The sequence below is a fragment of the Aquila chrysaetos genome, chromosome Z (assembly GCF_900496995.4).
Source record: "Aquila chrysaetos chrysaetos chromosome Z, bAquChr1.4, whole genome shotgun sequence".
NCBI classification, from domain to species: Eukaryota; Metazoa; Chordata; class Aves; order Accipitriformes; family Accipitridae; genus Aquila; species Aquila chrysaetos.
Window position 1 is genome coordinate 40,741,731 of NC_044030.1, and position 21,257 is coordinate 40,762,987.

At 38.9% G+C, this 21,257-nt stretch overlaps 1 protein-coding gene across 1 annotated transcript in view; it reads right to left on the reverse strand.

Annotated features, from left to right (window-relative positions):
- LRRC2 (leucine rich repeat containing 2) overlaps positions 1 to 21,257 on the reverse strand; it is a 67,904-nt gene that overhangs the window by 17,376 nt on the left and 29,271 nt on the right. The window contains exon 5 of the mRNA XM_030005731.1: positions 9,876 to 10,012. Coding sequence (XP_029861591.1) covers positions 9,876 to 10,012 — 137 coding nt within the window. The remainder of the gene's footprint in view (positions 1 to 9,875; positions 10,013 to 21,257) is intronic.

Below are 21,257 nucleotides of genomic sequence, written 5' to 3' on the forward strand. Positions count from 1 at the left end.
GTAGTAACCAGCTCTATGACAAGCCACAACAGTGAATTAGACAGATAGACTAAACAGCAGGTGAAAACACCTCTTTTTTTACATTTGTTCTGAGCTTTCCAGCCATAAATTTCTTAACCTGAAACTCATTGTGCTTTGCACTGCAGTTCAGAAGCATGACAGAGGCCCAGGTTTGTGAGCTGGCATCTCTTCAATACACAAGGGGAACCACTGGGCCATATTCTCCATTGAATTCTCTTGCATCTTCAGCATCACTTTCACTTCACGTCAGGTATAATTCTATACTCTTTCCCACAGCACTAGTGGAGCAGAGGTCTTACTTGACTAAGCTCTATATGAGACAAAAAAATAGGATGATATCTACTTTCAAGTGTTAGGGATGGCTCTTGTCTTTATGCCTTTCCCACTGATCAATGATGATGAATAAAAATCAAAGTCAGCCTTACCAAGTGTTGTTTACAGCTGTGAAGAGTTGATCAATCATGTAACTACCTATAATTAGTTAACAACTGATAGGAATGTATTCAGTAATAAATTAAATGCATTAACTTCCATTAGACTCGCCAACTTTATTCTTCTTACAGAGTAAATATTACCTCTCATTAGCCACACTTTATGGAATAACAAATAACATGCTTTTCTTTCCCTTCACCTACAACTCCCTTCTAACTCTCATCAATCCACGTATGTGGGCATCAAAGACATTTTTCTTTAAGTTAAAATATGCAAATGTGATAGTGCTATGTATTTGTTCTTGTCTCTGCTTCTATTCAGTAGTTACACAAAATCTGCCTCAGATTATCTTGTTGATGAATGGAGGATATATATAACCAAGATTTTGAAAACCTGTTTTGCTATTGGGCTCAACAAGATTTTGAACTGTTTTCACAGAAAGCAGAGCTGGAACGGTACCAAATACTCTTTCCTACCACTGAATTCTTTTACAATTAGATTCATGCTTTTTGTAACAACATAGCCATGTTGTAGTGTTCACATTATGCCCCTTTGCTCATCATTAAGTCTTCCCTTATGCTGCAAAACTACTTCTCTGTCATTCCCCACTATAAAAAAATTTCAGACAATGAAAAGTGGTGTTACTTTTATTGAACGCATGTGAAAGGTAAAGAAAAGGTCACCAGCACCATAGCACAGAGGTAGGCATGGCTCGGTTCTCCAATGAAGTGGGCTGTTATTATTAGCTGCTGACTTGCTCTGATAGTGGAGTAGTTTTGAAGTGATGCTATATTAATTAGTAGGCTTTGGAAGCACAGTGTCAAGAACAGGATCAACTGACACACTTTCCTGTACCTAACTGTGTAATCCTGTTTCCTAACATAGACCCATGCCCTTCTGTAGTCCCTTGTCTATTAAAACATTTATAAGAGCTTCTGCAGCAGTAAGGCCTCCATGAATCTCCTCTGACATCTAACACCTTTGCACCTGCTCTTTTGGGTTTCACACCCCTCCTGCTAATGTTTGATGTTACATCTTATACCAGTTCCATAAAGCAGCTGTTGCTCTGCATGGATTGACAGCACTTCGGCCAACCGTATCGGAAAGCAACTTGTCATGAACATTAAGCAAATTCAAAGAGAATACAAGCACTGAGCAAAGAAGGGCAAGATGAAATCCAGTCTAACAGAAATGTACCCAAGCCAAGCAATTAGAAAAACATTTCTGAGACTGCAAAATGTGTGCAGAGAAATGCTGGTCCAATTAAAGTCAACTGGACTTTTGCCAGTCATTTAAAATGAAGAATTTTACCATAGGTTGGCTTAATGCTGTTGGCTTCACAGTACAAAGTTAAGCCCTTTATTACAGCACTCCTCTCTGCTTTGTGGTCCTGAAAAAAACACACAAATTAAATTCATTTTTTAACAAATCCAGTACATAATTCCTTTGTAACTTTCTAGAAATTCTACAAATGTGAAGATTTTACAGGTTCTTTATAATCTATTGAATGAGAGAGGAACGAGCTAAGGGTGAATTCTTCCAGTGTCTGCCTGGATAGGTGAAACCCCTGGGAAATTAGTGCCCTGTACATCCCCCTGACTGTGTTTTACATTTTATAATTGTTACTCACATAAAAAACAAATGGCAAGGGAAAGAAACAGGTCTGGAAGTTTACAGCTTTGAAGAATAATGTGCTGCTAAAGCAACCTGTCATTTTACATTTTTGTTGAGACTGCTGGTGTCCTGCTTGCATAACCAGGGTATGGCTTTGGGAGTTCTGAGTCACGGTTCACAAAGACATCAAGTTACATGGAAATGCCCAGTGGGGACTTATTTGAAGTCTCCCTACACTTGCATAGAGCTTGTGCCTCTTCCTGCTAAATGTTTTCTTTTGCTGAATAGGACTGGTCAGAAAAACAGAATCAGACCAAAAGAGACTGAAAACTTTCCATCTGTTAAACCTCAGTTTTAAAATATCCTTTGAAATTGTATTAGTGTATAAAAAGTTATTTATGTTTGTTCTGGATACTGCTGTGTTTGAAAACGTTAGGAGACTAATGTTAGTGCCTAATGAATCTCTAATCACATCACCTTTTTTTAGGGTCACACATTAGCATTGTTGAAAGATGCAAGAGACAACTAATCATAATTATATTTTTCAGGTAAACAAAGCAGAGAAATGGCACCAGCTATAACTCCTGTAACTCTAGACAGCCTTACCAGAGGGGGTGCATCACTGAACCTGTTGGTCATCAATGTAAGTGACCTAATTGGTGATGTCAAGATTGGAGGCAGCCTGGGCTGTAGTGATCATGCACTGGTGGAGTTCACAGCTGTAAAGGATATGGTTCAGGTGAAGAGTAAAGTCAGGACCCTGAACTTTAGGAAAGCAAATTTCCAGCTGTTCAAGGAGTTAGTCAATAGGGCCCCTGGTAAACTGCCCTCAGGGACAAGGGAACAGAACAGAGCTGGCAGATCTTTAAGGATGCTTTCCATAGAGACCAAGAGCTCTCAATACCAATACTCCATATTCTCCATGATATTTGAAAAGTCATGGCAGTCAGGTGAAGTCCCCAGTGACTGGAAAAAGGGAAACACTGTATCCGTTTTTAAAAAGGTAGAAAGGAGGATCCTGGGAACTACCGACCTGTCAGTCTCATCTATGTGCCTGGGAAGATCATGGAATGGATCCTCCTAGAACCTATGTTAAGGCACATGGAGGACAGGGAAGTGATTCAAGACAACCAGCATGGCTTCACCAAGGGCAAGTCTTGCCTTACCAACCTAGTGGCTTCTATGGAAACTGGACATGGGCCAGCAATGTGCACTCACAGCCCTGAAAGCCAAGCATATCCTGGGCAGCATCAAAAGAAGCATGGCCAGCACGTTGAGGGAGGTGATTCTGCCCCTCTTCTCTGTGCTGGTGAGACCTCACGTGGGGTACTGCATTCAGTTCTGGAGTCCTCAGCACAGGAAAGACACAGACCTGTTGGAGCGGGTCCAGAGGAGGGCCACAAAAATTATCAAAGGGATGGTACACCTCTCCTATGAAGAAAGGCTGAGACAGTTGGGGTTGTTTAGCCTGGAGAAGAGAAGCCTCCGGGGAGACCTTATTTCAGCCTTTCAATACTTAAAGGGGGCTTATAAGAAAGGTGGGGACACACATCTTAGTAAGGCCAGTAGCGATAGGACAAGGGATTTTAAACTAAAATAGGGTAGATTCAGGCTAGATGTAAGGAAGACATTTTTTACAGTGACGGTGGTGAAACACTGGAACAGGTTGCCCAGAGAGGTGGTAGATGCCCCATCCCTGGAAACACTCAAGGTCAGGTTGGACAGGGCTCTGAGCAACCTGATCTATTTGAAGATGTCCCTGCTCATTGCAGGGGGGTTGGACTAGATGACCTTTAAAGGTCCCTTCCAACCCAAACTATTCTATGATTCTATGATTTTGAAAGCTCCCGAAGTCTGTACCTGCTTATATCTGGAGTTAGCTGAAACCTTCTATGCATCAAAAATACAAAAAAATATTTTATTTGATCTGTTAAAAACACAGTGTGCTAAAACAGCCAGAAAGCATAACCTTGCCATTCCTCTGAACTTCAAAGATCAGTTTATACAGGATTGACATGGAACTGCAGGCATACATACATATGCTCTTTCTTTGACAAAGTATTCATATGCTGTAACAGTCTGTCTCGTCGTTTCACTTTGCGCTACCCAGACCTCACGAAGGATACAGAAAACATTTCTGATCACTTGCTGGGCCTGCTCAGATGTGGTATTGAACACTCTTCAAAGTAGAATAAATTTGCAAAGCCCCTTTTTAATTTATTTTCAATATCAGAATATCTATCTGTAAGCATTTCTGCCTTGCTGCTGGTAGTGTGGAGTGACTTACCTGTCCTGTGACTGACAGCATGTGCCACACCAAATGGTACATACAGAGGAAATGAGAATTTCTTCATCTTCCCTCTCTTCTCGTTAAAGTTCCTTCAGGTCACATCTATAGATACTCTTGGCTGATGTAGCATTATTAACAGAATTTTATAGTATGGAAGAAGAACTGGCCCTTCAACACAGCAAAGCTGTTGCTTTGAAATATCAGCAAAAAGCAGGTATTCTGCCATGACCAGGAAACATTAATTGGGTGATTCAGTAAATAACTGTAGAATACAATACTTTCTGCAAAAAGCACATCTCAAAATAAGGTCAGAACAGTTTTTTCTACAAACCTATATCAGAAAACATGTTATTTATAATACTGGTTTTATTCCTAAAAAAAAAAAAAACAAACAGTTGCATAACGTGTATGAAAATAGCAATAGCAACTCTATCCAACAGTTAAAATACAAATACCAGCATCATATTAATTCTTAAATTCACACAAAGGCAGTACAAGAAATTTAGAAACAAATCCATCCATCCCTCCCCTTCTCTCTGCAGCTACAGAGTATGGTACCTAGCATAAACCCACTATGCTGGAAGAGGGAGTGCATAACATACAGAGCATGCCTCTCCTGAGCATCTTAGCTAAAGGAACAAATTTACCTCCACAGAGGAGTCTCATCAGTTATGTGTCATCTCAGGGAAGATTGTGCCTTAAACTTCATAGTGCACCTTCCCCCTGCTGAGCCTGGCTACTAAGGTCTAGAAGAATCTGTTACAAGCTGGCTGCAAAAATGTAATGCCATATAGGTTGCCCTTTCTAACATCTACATTTGATTTCAATTTGTGTTTTCACTTATGTTCAGAGAAAGGCATTCTTAATTTACAAATGTGGCTAAAAGAGATTTGAATTCACCTGCAGGTCCATAAACCTTTTCTGCCAAAGGACTTAGTTTGCAACTAATACTAATCAGATACTGAAGTTTAATGGAACTTTTAAAAACCTAAAAATGCTGGATATCCAACAGTAGAAGAAAGAAATATAAACTCAAAAATAGACATCGAACCAGCTTGCTCTTCCTTAGGTATAGTATGAAATGGCATGAAATCCTAAGCCTTGAAAAAGTAAAAGATGACAGCACACACGCTCAATTTTTTTTTATGGAGCATCAGATTACCTCATTTTAAGATTCAGTGAGATGACTTACAGAGTGCTAGAAGTGGCCTTTGAAAACAGGGCAAGAGTTTTCCACAAGAAATGAACAGACAAGTGAGCAGTGTGCCTCCCCCCTGATGCTGTGACACAAGGCATGTCACTCAAGGCATGGCTCCAAAGCACAACCAAACAGAAATACTGACAAACGTTCAGGTACTGGACATACATGTTCCTAGCAGGCTGATAGAGCCACTCCATGAAACAGGTTGCATTAGACCAAGCAGAATGCTATGGTTTGTGGTGGGGTTTTTTTCCTCACACACTGAAAAAGATGGCTGTGTCACTGCCATATATTGAATCTATTAACAGAAAATTAAGATCCACAAGATTTCAGATGTGCTAGAGCATCTCAGTCATAGTATACCTCAGTTTAAAACAGCTGCATTAAAAAATGAAATTGGTAGATTAAAAAGGCAAGAAGTATAGTCAGTATACATGCTGGAAGCCTCCTTAACAACTGTAGTTTACCTGGAAAGTAGTACAAGATAAAGGTGCTTAGCACCTTGTTTTTCCTGAAGTTTCCCTGTTTACAAAACAAATTAACAGGCTTAACAGACATCATAACAGTCTGTGAATTTCTTATGTGGCTGTCTGACAAATTCAGGCACAGAAACAACTGATATGCCAGCAAAAATTTATATACATATATGGTAGCTGTCTTCACAAATTAGGAACTTCAATTCAAAATAGGTATTTAGTGACACTGTATGGTTATGTGTAATAACCTACCTTCACCCTCTACCACTTCTGGGTAGCAACTACAGCCATGTGTTATATGATCTATCTCATTGGGATTTGTCCCCCTAAATTAGCTCATCACGTAATATTTTGTGTCTGTTAAAGAAAAAAAAAACCACACAACTGAACTCTTTTCCTAAGAAAGCAAATAACTAAATAACCAAATAAGCTAAAAGCTTCAAGACTTCTCTATTTTTTGCACCTGTCATAAAGAAATAGATAGAAAGGGAACAAGGAGACTGATTACTGAAGATGTGATTCAGTCTCAGAGTTCTGACGATCTCATAAACCTTTATGGGTCTGTCAAAAAATCTTAACTGAATTACAGGGATGTTATCAATCTCTTCGAATCCATTTTTGTATATGTTATCGGTGTGTCTCTGGCGGTTATTCTATGTACAAAATCAAGGTAAAATTAGACTTTGATCATTTCTGCTGGGCTGAAGTTTGCCTTTATTTCTTTTGAGTAAGTTTTACACTGGAGAATACTGTTGCTGCTCTCATGCATTTCTTTAACCTTCTCAGAAGAAAATTTTAAGGATTTGAAAGTAAAATAAAAATTGAACTTCCTAAAAGATGATGAACAGAAAACATTTTTAGCAACTCTCTACCTTATTTTGTGTACCGGTTGCTGTTTTCTCTTTTTTTCCTAACATTGTAAAGGGAACCCATTCACCTACCAAAACAGAGCTTGCACATACTTGCTTATTTACACTCTCCAGTTCCCAGTACTCACACCACAGGAGACAATGATGACCAATCCTTATGAGCATTTCACTGGATTAGTAGGTGTTAGCAACAATTGTATTAGGTAATAATTGATCTGATCTGTCTAAATCGGGTCATAAATACTTGTATTGGGTGTCCATGGTAAGGTGCTGGCAGCACGGGGGCTGCAAGGTGGCCTCTGTGGGAAGAGACCAGAGGCTGTCCGGTGCTGGGCTCAAACAGTTCCAGCCGGCTCCAATGGGCCCACCACAGGACACAGCTGAGCCCCTTAGCCAAGTGTGTGGTGCCAGTGTGTGGTGCCAGTCTAAAAATTTATTTAAGAAAGGGAAAAAAACACCAGAGAAGGAGGGAGAGAATAAAAAGAGTGAGAAAGAGCAGAGCCAAGCAGGAGGAGGAGGAGGTGTTCCATGGTGGAGCAGATCACCACAGCACAACTGGTGGAAGACCCACGCTGCTGCAGATGGATATTCCATCTGAAGAAAGTACAGCTGGTGGAGACCCCACACTGGAGAAGAGGAAAAGTGTGAGGAGGAAGGAGAAGCAGCTAGAAACCACAGTGTACTGGCTATAACTTCCCCCACCTCGCTTCACTGCTCAGGGCTGGGAGAGGAATCTGGAGTGAAGGAGTGAAGTTGACCTTAGGAAGGCAGGGAGGAAAGATGCTGTTTTAATGTCTTTGTTTCTCACTACCCAAATATATATTGGCAAATATTACATTAATCTTTCCCAAGTACAGACTGTTTTGCCCACAAGAGTAAGTGGTAAACAGTCTCCCTCTTTTATCTCGACCCATGAGCTTTCTGAATTATTTTTTCCTGATGTCACGCTGAGGAGGGGGAGGGAGTGAGCAGCTGGGTGGGCCTTTGGCTATTAGCTAAGGTTAGCCCACCACAACACTTCACATTGTCTCTCTGTTTTCTCTTTTTAGATTGTTCATGCTAATTCAAAATTTTAATTCATTAGTTACCTGTCAGTGACTACAACCTTTTGGCCATCTGAGAATCAAACATCAGACACCTATTACATTAGCAAGGATACTGATGCAATTGCTGTCAATAACATCAGCCATACTGAGTACACCAAAGGCCACTTTGCAGCATTTTAGATCATTTGACAACAATGTTCCTTTAATTGTATGTTCAGCTTCCAAAGCTGCCCTTGAAATGTTGATTCTCAGAAACCAATTTTATAAACTAAAGCAGAAGAGTTTGTATAGCCTACCTCCCAGGTCAGTGCAAGTATAAATTAAGTGCTGGCTTCCAGAGAACAAGGAAACACAATAAACAATGCCAATATTTTTCTTCTTGAACTTTTAGACCATGCTGACATGATGTTGCTTCTAGTTTTTGCTGTTACATAAAGTCATTTGCACAGCTCCAAATTTTTTCCATAGGTTGTAAGTGAACCACTACCCAGTAGCCTACATTCAGTTTTAGTGGCTTTCAATCCCATTGAATAGGACACTGCCAGAAGGGAACAATGTTTTTGAGCTTTCTAAGAAAAAAAGTGGTCTCTTAGGACTCAGCCCTGAAAAGACTTACATGCACAGTTAGGTTTACATGCAAAGGCTACCCATAATGCATAGACATGGGTAAGACTTTGCACTATGAGGCCTTTAGAAGCAACTGGGAAAGTACTCATAGATTTTAACATACCAATGATTGGTGCTAAATTCACCGTTCTAGTCCACAGGTTTGAATTTACCCACTTTTCCTACATGCTTATATTTAATTCCTTTGCCTGTTCAGGTTATAAGTTTTTCTGATTCCATTACAGTTCCTTTTACCAGTTAAGTTTTACCTGGTTTGTCCCCTACCTTTGCTATCTGAAGGAGGGGGAGAGGAAGGAGAAAGGAGACCTGCGCTCTTTGTGTTGTTGCTAGCATTTCTATCCAGTGTCCACTTATGGTGTGAAGCTAATGTTCACCCTTTGTTTCTGTTTCTGTCACTTCATTTTGTAACAATTCTTTTCAGATAAACTACCTTATAGTGAAAAGTCAGAGGTGAAAGTTAATTACTGTTTCCATTTCCTCAGAACAAAACATAAGCGTGGCCAAACCAGGTACCACATAAGTTTAATCCACTCCAACATTGCCTGTAAGTCTCTAGTAAAAGATGTTTAGAGAAAAAGTAGGAATCAATCAGTAAAGAACATGACACTTCTTCCTAAAGCTCCCCCCACTCATCCTCCAAGAATCAGGATATTAAGAACCTGAGAAATACAGATGACATCTGAAATTGTGGTTAGGTACCAGCCAATGGTTTCATTTGTCCGTGAACAGTAAGTCTCAGAGCAGCTGTGGCAGAGAGCAGTTATGCATCCAACACAAGAAACAATGTTGGTGCATGCCTGGGAGTCCTTTTCTCAGTCTTTATTATATATTCATGCCATGCCTCACACGTAATATCCCTTTCAGACAGATATTTATGCTCATAGCAACATGCAGTGCTGTTTATAGAACTCTCCATACTCTTTTTAGAGGAAAACAGACACTGGGAACAAATGAAGGTTAGTATGTGAATCTGACTGTCAAGATGCACTTCACCTTCACAGAAAATAGCTATTTGCAGCCTTCTCCTTATCACCACTGGCCAAGTCCCCTTTGGGATCATGTCCTACCTCATATATCAGAATAAATACAAGCAAAATTTAGTCACTTGAAAACCAAAACAAAGAAGTTGGTCTCATTTAACTGCTGCTAAGGCATTTTCAGTGATATTACTACTAAAACATTAGTGCTAAAAACTGCAAGGAAGGAGATCTAATCTGTTAAGAAAAGATTTTAAGATTGTGATAAAATACCTTATAAGCTAAATAAAAAAGATGGAAGAAACATAGTTTGTTATCTTACTTCAAATGGGAGCTCTCTTATTTCCATATTTCCAGATAAATCCAGTTTTTCCAGATTCTCACAATCACCCAATTCTGGAGGGATTGACTTCAAATTATTGAAACTCACATTGAGCACTTTGAGTTTTTTTAAGCGGCCTGTGAGGGAAAGATAATTAAAATCAGTGCATAACAAAAAAAAAAAAGGGGGGGGAGAAGGTAAAAATAAAAGGCATACTCCAGCATAGCTAAGAAAAAACTCTTTAATGTGATGATGAGTAAGAGATTAATAAATATTTTCTGCAGTGGTCACTAACATTGGGAGAGGGGCAAATAATGTTGTCTTGCACTTGTATGGACTTCCCTTAATCAGCAATGGTTTTTGTGAGAGTTTGAAAGGAGGCAGCAAAGACTTGCAAAGATCTTGATTCTACCAGGGATGAGATACCTATTGACTTCATTTGAAACTACAGAAGTTGCCTTTTGTTTGGCCACTTTAGAAAACTTGCCTGGTAACTGAAAAGCATATTTTTTAATATGTTTTATAGAACCTGTTCATTGGGAACTACCACTCCTACTAAACTTACTACATCAAGAACTCTGTCTTTGGTATCCAGCATTGCATACTTTTGATTATAAAAGATAATGGATGTGTGCATTTGTTTCATTATTTTCTTTATTGCAATTTATCATTCTTTTTGGCTTCATTTTAAGGACCTTATAATATTCTAGGTTACATTTAGTGGCATTGTACTTTCTCTTTCTTTGATTTATAGCATTACATAATCTTCAGTAAAAAAGGTTTAGAAACATCATTAAAATGAAAAATGTTTTATATTGAAAAAAAGAAATTATACTGTGACATAGTCAAAAGAGATAAAGGGAAGTAAGGGAAATAGCTGACATGTTAGCAAAATGATCCTTAAATACATACATAACAAGATGAGAACATTCTATGGACAGCTGTGCTGTTGTGTTACATAGACGGTCTTAGAATCACAGAATCACAAAATGGTTTCAATTGGAAGGGACCTTCAAAGATTGTCTAGTCCAAAGCTCCATCCAACCTGACTTTGAACACTTGCCATGATGGGGCATCCACAATTTCACTACGAAACGTGTTCCAGTGTCTCACCACCCTCATCATAAAAAATTTCTTCCTTATGTCCAATCTAAATCTATCCTCTTTCAGTTTAAATCTGTTATCCCTTGTCCTGTCACTACAGGCCCTGGTAAAAAGTCTTTCTCCATCTTTCTCATAAGCCTGCTTTATATATTGAAAGGTCTTCCCGGAGCCTTCTCTTCTCCAGGTTGAACAACCCCAACTCTCTCAGCCTTTCTTCATAGGAGAGGTGTTCCAGCCCTCTGACCATGTTCATGGCCCTCCCCTGGACCCACTCTAACAGATCTGTGTCTTTCTTGTACTGGGGACCCCAGAATTGCATGCAGTACTCCAGGTGGAGTTTCACAAGCATGGAGTATAAGGGGACAATCACTTCCTTCTACCTGCTGGCCACACTTCTTTTGATGCAACGCAGGATACAATTGGCTTTCTGGGCTGCAAGTGCACATTGCCAGTTCATATCCAATTTCTCATCCACCAGTATCTCCAAATCCTTCCCTGTGGGGCTGCTCTCAATCCATTCATCCCCCAGCCTGTATTGAGATTGGAAATTGCCCCAACCCAGGTGCAGGACCTCGCACTTAGCCTTGTTGACTTTCATGAGGTTCACATGGGCCCACTCCTCCAGCCTGTCAGGGTTCCCATGGATGACATCCCTTCCCTCAAGCATAACAACTGCAACACTCAGCTTGGTATCATCTGCAATATTCCCCTTTAATCAGTGATATTCCAGCAATATTCCCCTCTAAACAGGCACAGAGTACAGCATTCACAAGGAAAAACAGCAGTAAGAAACTTAAATGCAATTCCCCAGTTGGAAATCGGGAGAGAACAGCACCTTATGTCAACAGGTTCTCAAAGCAGACTATATATTGGCAAACCCAGGCAAGACATACATGAGATTCACAATTATATATTATATCAGTCTTCTATTTATAATCAAATTCTTAAAAAGCACCTCGTGTTTCATGGGATTTGGATAACACTGGAGAGAATCTCTCTACAGTACATCTCAAGTGGTCAAAACAGTATCATAAGAGTGAGCTTCTCCTTAAGCCACTGATGTCTAGATAAACTCCCTCCAAAGCAAAAGTTGTTTTAGAGCTGCTCACCTTTTGCAATGTGTGGAAATCCTTACCAGAGGCCAGATGGTGCTTCCACAGAAAAGGACAGAGAAGAAACATAGGGACTTGAAAGCCCCACATATTTTTCCTGAGAAATTGCTGTTGGCAGAGGCATGCAGCCACCAAATCACACAGCATTTTACATAAACCACAGAGTCTCCCTTGGACACAACATCGTCTTCAAATGATGACCAGGCCACCCAAATCTTTCTCACAGGTGGCAGACAAGTCATATATGGTAAGAACTCCATTATGTTAAACTCTACAGGTTGCAACAGAGAAAAACATAGAAGCTTCCACTCAGCTTCCTCCCAGTTTTAGTTCTGTCAGAAACAGAAACTGAAGTGGTGTTTCAAAATTCAGCTGTTATTTCAGGAAGGTAACCTTGTGTTTCCTATTCACTGTGAAGTGCTGTTTTAGTTAAAATAGCAGAAGCAAAACGTTCTGTAAGACTACAATGGGCGTTGTTTTGGCAGTACATTACTGTCCAACAAGGGTCATTGGGGCTGGTGCAAGAGAGTAATAGAAGCAACTTAATGGTTTAAATGTGTGAACTGCCTTATTTCCAGATTTTTAAGGACATAAAAGTAATAAAAGTTTAGCCTACCCATGACAAAACCTCACCAGGTTTAGTATCATGGTGTAGACAAATGAAGGTGTTATATCACGTGCTAAGTGGTGTAAATATCAACTTACCACCTCATTGCAACAAAATAATCACTGAAGCAGAAATGCCTTAAAGTAAAATAGAGGATCAGAGAATCACAGAATAATTCCTCATCCAATTAATCCCTCAGTGAAGAAGAGCAAATCCCATTGGAATGAAAAATGAACTACTTACTTACACGTTAGCACGGGAATGTTTTGTCTTTTCTTTTAGCAATGGGATATTGTACTGGTTCTGTCTGGAATGGAGTTAATTTTCTTCATAGCAGCCTGTATGGTGCTATGTTTTGGATTTGTGACCAAACGGTGGTGATGACACACCAGTGTTTTCGCTATTGCTGAACAGTACTGACACAGCATGAAGGCCTTCTCTTGTTTCTCACTCTGCTGCGTCAGTGAGTCAGCTAAGGGTGGGCAAGAGGCTGGGAGGGGACAGGACCAAGAGACTGGACCCAAATTGACCAAAGGAACGTACTATAGCATATAACATCACATTCAGGAGTAAAAGCTGGAGGCAGGGAGGAATGCAGGGGGAAGTTTCCAAGGTGTCTATTGCTCAGGACTGGCTGGGCTTTGGTCAGCTGGTCGTGAGTGATTGCTTTTGCATGACTTGTTTGTTTGTTTGTTTGTTTGTTTGTTTTTCTTCACTTATTAAACTGTCTTCATCCTGATGCATGAGTTTTCTCACTTTTGCCCTTCTAATTCTCTCCCCATGCTGCTGTGGGAAACTGAACAAGCAGCTGCAGGGGGCTGAGCAAGCAGCGTGAGGAATAGCTGCCTATAAGTGTTAACCTATAACAGATCTATTTGCTAACTTTTCAGCCCCTGAAATTTCTCTCTTTCAGTTCCATTAGTATCTGGAGAAATAATGTAGACAAGGCATCTAGTGTCATCAACATCCTAGTCACCCTCTTGTCTAACTCTGCTCAGATGATGCATCTCCGGTGCATAACATGGAGCAGAATTGCTTACAAAAAAAAATCACAAAAATTTAACAGCCTTTCTTGGCAGAGTGATGGATACAAGCACAGCTTCCCTTTCTGACTTGCCTGCCTTCTGAAACCATGGGTTTTCAAGCTTTTTTCTGCTTTCACAGTTTCTAACATGTACGTCAGTGTTCACAATATGGTTTGCCCCAGCTTGCAGGTATGAGAAAACAAGTGATTAGAAGATGCATCACATTTTTTCTTGTCATATATAATCTCTCTCTAATCTGACAGAAGTGCACTACAGAAACTACAGTCAATTGCTAGTAATTGCTGTACCTAAGATTATGAAAATTACTGGAAAAAAACCATGAGTCTTACAGCTGAATTTAATTCTGATAACAAACTCGGGACAACATAGATGAGTGGGATACAGTTCACTGAGATCTGCCTGTGGGGAGCAATCTCTTGCAATTCTGTGTAACACCTGTTTTTTTCACCTCTGGGCTCTCCAGTGGATTAAGTTATGCCGCTTGACAGCTGAGCAGTAGTTAAGCATTAACCCTCCCTCTAGGACCATAAGACATACATAGGACTCGCCAGGATCTCCTAGATAAAAACCTTACACCACCACTTCACTTAATCCCATTTTTTGGTTTATCACATTCCATCTTAAAGGTAGTTTATTTTTTTAACATCCACTGCTCTTATGGAAAAACAAAGTTACAGAGTTTCATCCTTTTCATGATTTGGAATGGTCTTCGGATTGCCAGTCTGAATTTATTTGTAGAAGTTTTATAACCATTAATTCTTTTGACAGTTTTATCTTTAAATAGCTCTTTTCCTTCCCTGGTGTTTACTTCTCTGAAGTTTTCATAGGTAGCAGACATATCAGAATTTATTTTACTAGCCTGAATAAGCCAATTCTTCTAATCTCCTCTCACAAAATAAAAATTCCCCTCCTTGAATGGTCCTAACAGACTTTTTTTGCATCTGTTCCCACCTGAAATAACTTTTCTTGAATAGGGGTGACCACAATTTTATGTATGTATCAGACTGGATTGTCCTTCTGTGACTGTTAGATTAGGAGTTTTGTTTCTTCAATTATTTGCATTTAATGAGCTCATGACTTGCTGCACAAACTATTAGCTCCTGAGTACATGACTTGGAATTCTGCAATCATGAATTTAATCCCTCTCCTTTTTTGGAAGCCCACTTGCTCATCCAGCTTTTCATATTTCCTCCTGTTTGTGGAGTGACAATAATACCCAAACTGTGTCAGCAAAAATTTCAGTAGCCCAGCTCCTCAAAATAATTAAGAAATAGACTCAAGACTGATCCTTGAGAAACCCCACAAGCAATTTTGCTCCTGATCAATAGCTTCTCTTTCCCAATGTGTGCCTTGTTGCCTCTGCTTTAGCAAGTCCTCTGCTTGTTTTTACAATTGTTGCATCAAACTCCATTTTCTTAGATTCAAACATTCATTTTCCATAATTCACTGTATCAAGTACTTTATGGGATGCCAGATAGACAAGATCTACTACTTGAATCTCAATCATCTTCTCAAAAGAAAGACAGAAACCAAATGAGTTTGGCACAACTTACTTTTCCTTTATAAATTTTTAATTTTAACCTAGTTTCCATTCAGCTCCACATCTCTAATTACTCCTTCCTCTAAAAAACTGTTTAAAATTCTTACAAGCCATAATCTACCCAGGGATAGAATTAGGTTATATGACTTGCCTGAATGGTAATCGAGGTTGCAGACTGAGAACTTTTCCTTTCTCAGACAAAAGGAGTAAGACTGTCACTCTCCTTTCCCCCTAGACATGTTAAACAAGGCTGCTAGGCTATTTTTGTCAGGGAAAGAGCACAATTATACGACTATAAGACAGTATTCATGACAATTCAAGATTCTTAAATCCAGGTATCTTGGCTGAAGCAGTGCAAAATTGGGGAGCAATGAGTCCCTAAATAACCTTCAAACGCCATAGACATTGTCAGTGAGATTCTAACCATTCTCACCCACATTTGGAGTTTATTGCAATAGGAGCTGGGGGACTGGGGGGCGGGGGGGAGGAGGGACGGGGAGGGGAGCAGTGGTAAGGCAGTATGAATGACTTTCACTACCCTGTAATCTGTATTTAGGGGCTTTAGAAGCATTTAGAAGGTATACCATCTTAGTATTATATTTATACCTACTCTCTTAAGTATGGTTTCCAGCCACTACCAGGCTTAAGGAGCATGCAGTAGAGCCATTGAGGCAGCCCTTAGGAGGGGACACAGGAGGTGACACCCCCTTCATAGCTGCGCAGATGTAGAGCAGGATTTGACTGCCACATCTGCCACCTGTACATTCAAATAATACCTAAGCACAACTTCTCTATTAAAAGTAGTAGTAATAAAATCGTTGCTGCTACAACACTGTTGTTAACCATGCTTAATGGCACTGAATTTTCAGTTCTATTAAAAATGCAAATTAGGGAGTTAAACAGCTAACATCTCTGTGTTTTTCAAGGAGAGGCAGTAAAAGCAGTAATGAAATCCATGGTTTCCCTGGCAGTTTCACAATTAAAAATATTTTATATTTAAGTGGGAACTGCAATGCCGTAGTTGTTGCCTAAGATAGCTTTTATTCCCAGCTTAAATTTTTAATTCATTATTTAAAAAAATTAAACCAGTAATTAAACTCTATAATTTCTGATGGGCAATGCAGCATAGTAATAATGGTAATGTAACTTCACCATTTAGACAAGCCTGCATTAGTGCTCCTAACAAGGTGGCAGAGACAAAATACAGATGAGGTTACGGAGAGCCTTTATTGACTAAGGATCCCATTCAATGAAAATGCAGATCCACTTGTATAACCTGCAGTAAAATGCAAAGCAAATTTTTGCATTGACCTGCAATGATCTGATAGTAGTTTCCTATGGGCCAAGACAAATAATCTCCTATTTCCAGTCTTCTCTGCTGTATCAGTGACATTGCCTTCAATTTATCTGAAAGGAGATATTGATGTTCAAGCTTACAAGACACAGTTAAAACATCTTTTTTTTTTTCTTTACATCTGCTCAAAGCATCCAAGCAAAAGAGGGATGAAGACTTCCTGAACTCCTTTTGCATAATAAAGTTGCAAAAGCTTTTTTTGCCACTAGGGCTTACAAAAGCTGTAGCATAGTAACAGATTGACCCTAGGCTAGTAAAATTTCGTTCTTTAACCAACCTTCAAGTGCCCAATTAAAAAAAAATGTAAACATGCTGAGAGAAATTGCAGGTGACTACCATGAAAAAAAATAAAAAGGCTAAAGCTTGGGACCTTGGTCTGTGGTCGGAAGACTATTAGTACAACGTAAAGGGCGGGGGGGGAAGGTTTTCTTGTAGAAAAATAGAGGTAGAAAACCAGGAAGTAGTTCTTGTGGGGGGAATGGCAGAGAGAGATACCTCTGGGGAAAAAAGTGTAGGGTGAGGCTCTACTGAAAGGGGTCAAAAGAAAATTAATGAAAACAAAAATGCAATAAGCTGAACTCAAGATATTTTGGTAGATCAGAAATTCTGTAGAAAAGTATGTGACTTCCTTTTTTCAAGTGAGCAGATAAGCTGAAACATGGACTCTGATCTCACTGAAGATCCCAGAAAAAAGGGTTTATCTCCCAAGGGCAAAGTAGAGTATAAGCTCAATCTCTGGGCTGGAAGCCACTTTCTGAGCATCAGAAATAAACATAGAGTAAACTGTTTGGAAAGGGTAGAACAATACATTTTGATCACCTTGGAAACTGAAAAAGCTTTTTCTCAGGTAAAACTTTTCCATCATAGCCAGAATGGTGTGCACAGCCTCCAACATTCCCACCATAAACCAAGTCAAGACTGAAAAATAAACCACAGAGTTTGCTAATACCAATCTGGTCTGTGTAGAAGGAGCACCTCCTAACATTGTTATATATAATATATTGACATAAAGCAATATGGCAAAGTCAATAGATAGGAATCTTTTGGCAAAAATACTTTATGTAATGAGTAGTTTCTGTGGCGGTGTTTATAGTCTGACCTCAGTACCCAATGGCACTACTTCAAATCCTTTCAAGAAATTCAGCTTAATAAAGTACTGGCCTTTGCAAGATCCAGTGATGTTGAAATTTGTATAAGCAGCATGTGTGTATTACATTTTAGTATAATATTCCCATTTTTGATAGCTTAAGCAGTTGAATAAAGAAGATTATTTCCTCTCTAGTTGGTCCAAAAAAAAGTACAATTTTGTACTTTTGTGATGCACTAACCAAGGGTTAAATTTTGAGGAGCTTAGCAGCTGTTCCAGTATGAGCAAGCCATCATTTGAGCAGCTAGCTTTAAAACAACTGGCATCCTCCTAAAAACACTCAACTTGCAACAGAGGTGTTTAATACTTCCCCTTTTCCTCAGTTGTATACAAGAATGAGCTGTGGACAGATAATAGTCAAAACTGAACAAATGGCAAAGGTAAGAGAGGAGTCTGCAACTCCTCAGAACTAGACTGTATTTAAACTGAGAATATGTATTTTCTTCTTGGAAACTCACACATCAGCACACTGGGAATCTTTTTAATAGAAAAAGCTATTTTAGGTATCTAGTAGTCATTTAAAACTGTATGACTTATGGTTTTCCCCTCTGAGTTCTAGGAAATTGGATTAATGGTATGCACAAATGAAATGTTATACTGTGAGGTAGGGAGGAGACCAAAAAAATCGTTGTGATTTCTTATTCAAATATGTCTCAAAGGCACAGTTGTTTTTCCTTTTAAATATTTGGCATATCAAAAATGTGAGATAATATAATAAGTTACAAATATTTTATTAACAGCTCTTTGAGATGTTTTGTGAGTAATTTGCGGGATAAAAAAATCCTGATATAGCCTCACTATCCCATCCCACTGCAAAAGCTTTGGGATCACATGAAAGTGCAGTTCACTACTTCCTACGGGAATATGGGAATCTATTCTACTGGATATTTTCAATTATAGCAATTACTAATGTACTAGCACTAAATGATACAGAGCAACTGCACTGCAGCCATGCAGTCAGAGCCAGAACTCCAAACTCACCCAGAAGCCATTTCCAAAGAAAATCCCCTGGCTACACCCCTGCTCATTACTTTTTCTGTTATTCCTGGGAAAACCAGAACTGACAACTTTGAGACAGACAACAACTCCATTTTGCAGTTTTCTCCATTTTTATTTACTTGCTTCCCGTGAAAATATTTGCTATCCCACAAAAAGAATCAAATCAAAAGTACTCTCATCCATCTTCTGATCCAAATTTGATCTGTTCAAGTGCATAGGTGATTATAGCTAAGAGTGTGATTTGAAAAATCTAAGAATGGATTCAGTTCTTTCTTCACTCTGATTCAGGGTAGAGCATTCCCTTCTAAATCAGGTAAAACAGGAACATGAACTTCAGTTCCTGCAGATATTTTAGTCCAGAGACTGCTACTGCAGCAATACTTTTTTTCATTGAAAGAATTCTTATCGTCTCCTGTTCTCTCACACCTTTAAAGCCCTCTTGTGACAAACAAAAGTAGTCCGAACATGGCTCACCAGGTTAGCTTCTGTCAGATGATTTTGTGTTCTAAACTTGGCTTCAATTCTCTCTGAAGATTAAAGACTCAACAGCATGCGTGTCACTGCCAACTTCAACCATCTGTCATTACTCTCAAGTATGTTTTAGCTGTGATATTTACCTACTTGCTGCTGGTTTGTAAACAGAACACAGAATGATGAATATCTTAGCACTTAACCTTTCCAGAGACCTTACCTTCTGATTTAGCACCCAGTCCTCATTCCTTGCTTAGATAGAGCTCCCAAACCAAACCCACATCAATTATTTCCCTGCGATAATTTAGTAGCTAGATGACTAAAGTACGAAAGGTTTCATTTTGAAGCAGCATTCAAAACTTCAAAATATCCAAGACTTTTCATAATAATGTCTTGTTAAAATAATTAACATTTCCAATACATATTAATGTCTATGTCTGTATGCATATATAGTACATGAAATAAAAGCATAGCCATTTGCAAGCATACCACCTTACATGTCAACAAAGAGAGCATTAAACAAATTGAGATAAAAAATTCTCTGCAATTTATGCCATAACAAGAGCAGCTCCACTGCATTACTAATAGGTGGCCTATCAACAAGTACATTCACTAAGACTGAAAATCATTAGGCAGTTTTGGCAAAAAAGCAGAAATCACATCATTTAAATGCAATTGAAAGAACAATGATTGCTACTCAAAGCATTTGAAACTTTCTTCCTTGTTTCCCAAGAAGGGTCTGATATGGCCTCTACATTACCCCCTACAGAGAATTGGTTATGTTAGAATGATCTGGTTTTGTGCCTTTATTCTGGAAACAGACTCCATTAGCATTCATAATCACTTTTTCTTGGGGATCATTTTCATTAATGATGCACAATATTACAAGAAGAATGAAAAAATTTTCTTAGCCTTTAGATCCCTTGATTGTTAAGCAGCAGCCCCTTAAAACCTTATGTTTAATGGTTTAGGGTAGCCTCTGGAAGGGAACTGTCATTTCCCCTCTCTTCCGCACCACCTGGTAGAAGGTATTTGTCCATTAAACTCATTGACCCATCTGAGTTGCATGGTCAAAGTGCTGACAAAACAGTTAGGGTTTATTTTATGTCCATTATCTCCTGTTTGTGTCTTGTTTATGATTTGTTAGTGTGTTTAGCTGCAAGATTGAAACTATAAAATATATCTCAATGTCAGTGGGAAATTTTCTGTGTAAAATCTAATGTTAGTAAATAAATCAAAAGCATTAGCGTTACTCTACTAATAGAGTAGAAAAAGAGTAGAAAAGAGTAGAAAAGTCTAGCACTGATTTCTGTGTTTCAGGATGCTCTCTTCCTGTTTTTCTTAGTTAAACTTATGATAACTATGGAGGTGGAAGTTTTAGTCTTTATCTTTTTTTTTTGAAAGTTCTTAGCTCTTGGTGGAATACCAAGGAATACCAATCATGGGGAATGAAGAGGACTACTGCATTAAAAAACAAAGGCTGAGGTATTAGTACACTTGTGTGCATGGACTTGACTACAGGGGCCTTATAGTGTATCCTGTTTCTTCAGCTCTCAAAGCTACCACCAGTTACAAGCAACACTCTTCTTTGCAAGAGCAGTAAATCTCTCAAACGATTACAGTCTTTCAAACAAGCTTATTTATATTGTAAGATCAGAAAACACAGGAGAGCCAAATACTAAAACTCTTGTTATTACATAGCTTAAAATAACAAAGGCCAAAGTATGTAAGCATTAAGAATTTGTTTCTCTAAAAAGCTTGATGTCATGTTGGATGTACCACTTTATTAAATGGGGATCATTACTGAACTCATTATAATTAAATTCAAAAGATGGATTTTATGCAACGTCATATTTTTTATTCCTTTTTACAACAATCTTCTATTTCAATTCACCTTGTCAGAGGTTTACAATTCTGTAATACTTCTATTTTTCTTAACCTGTAGGGAACATAAAGCACCACCTGTTCTCAGGAAGAACTTCCCATCTACTTCAATACAAGC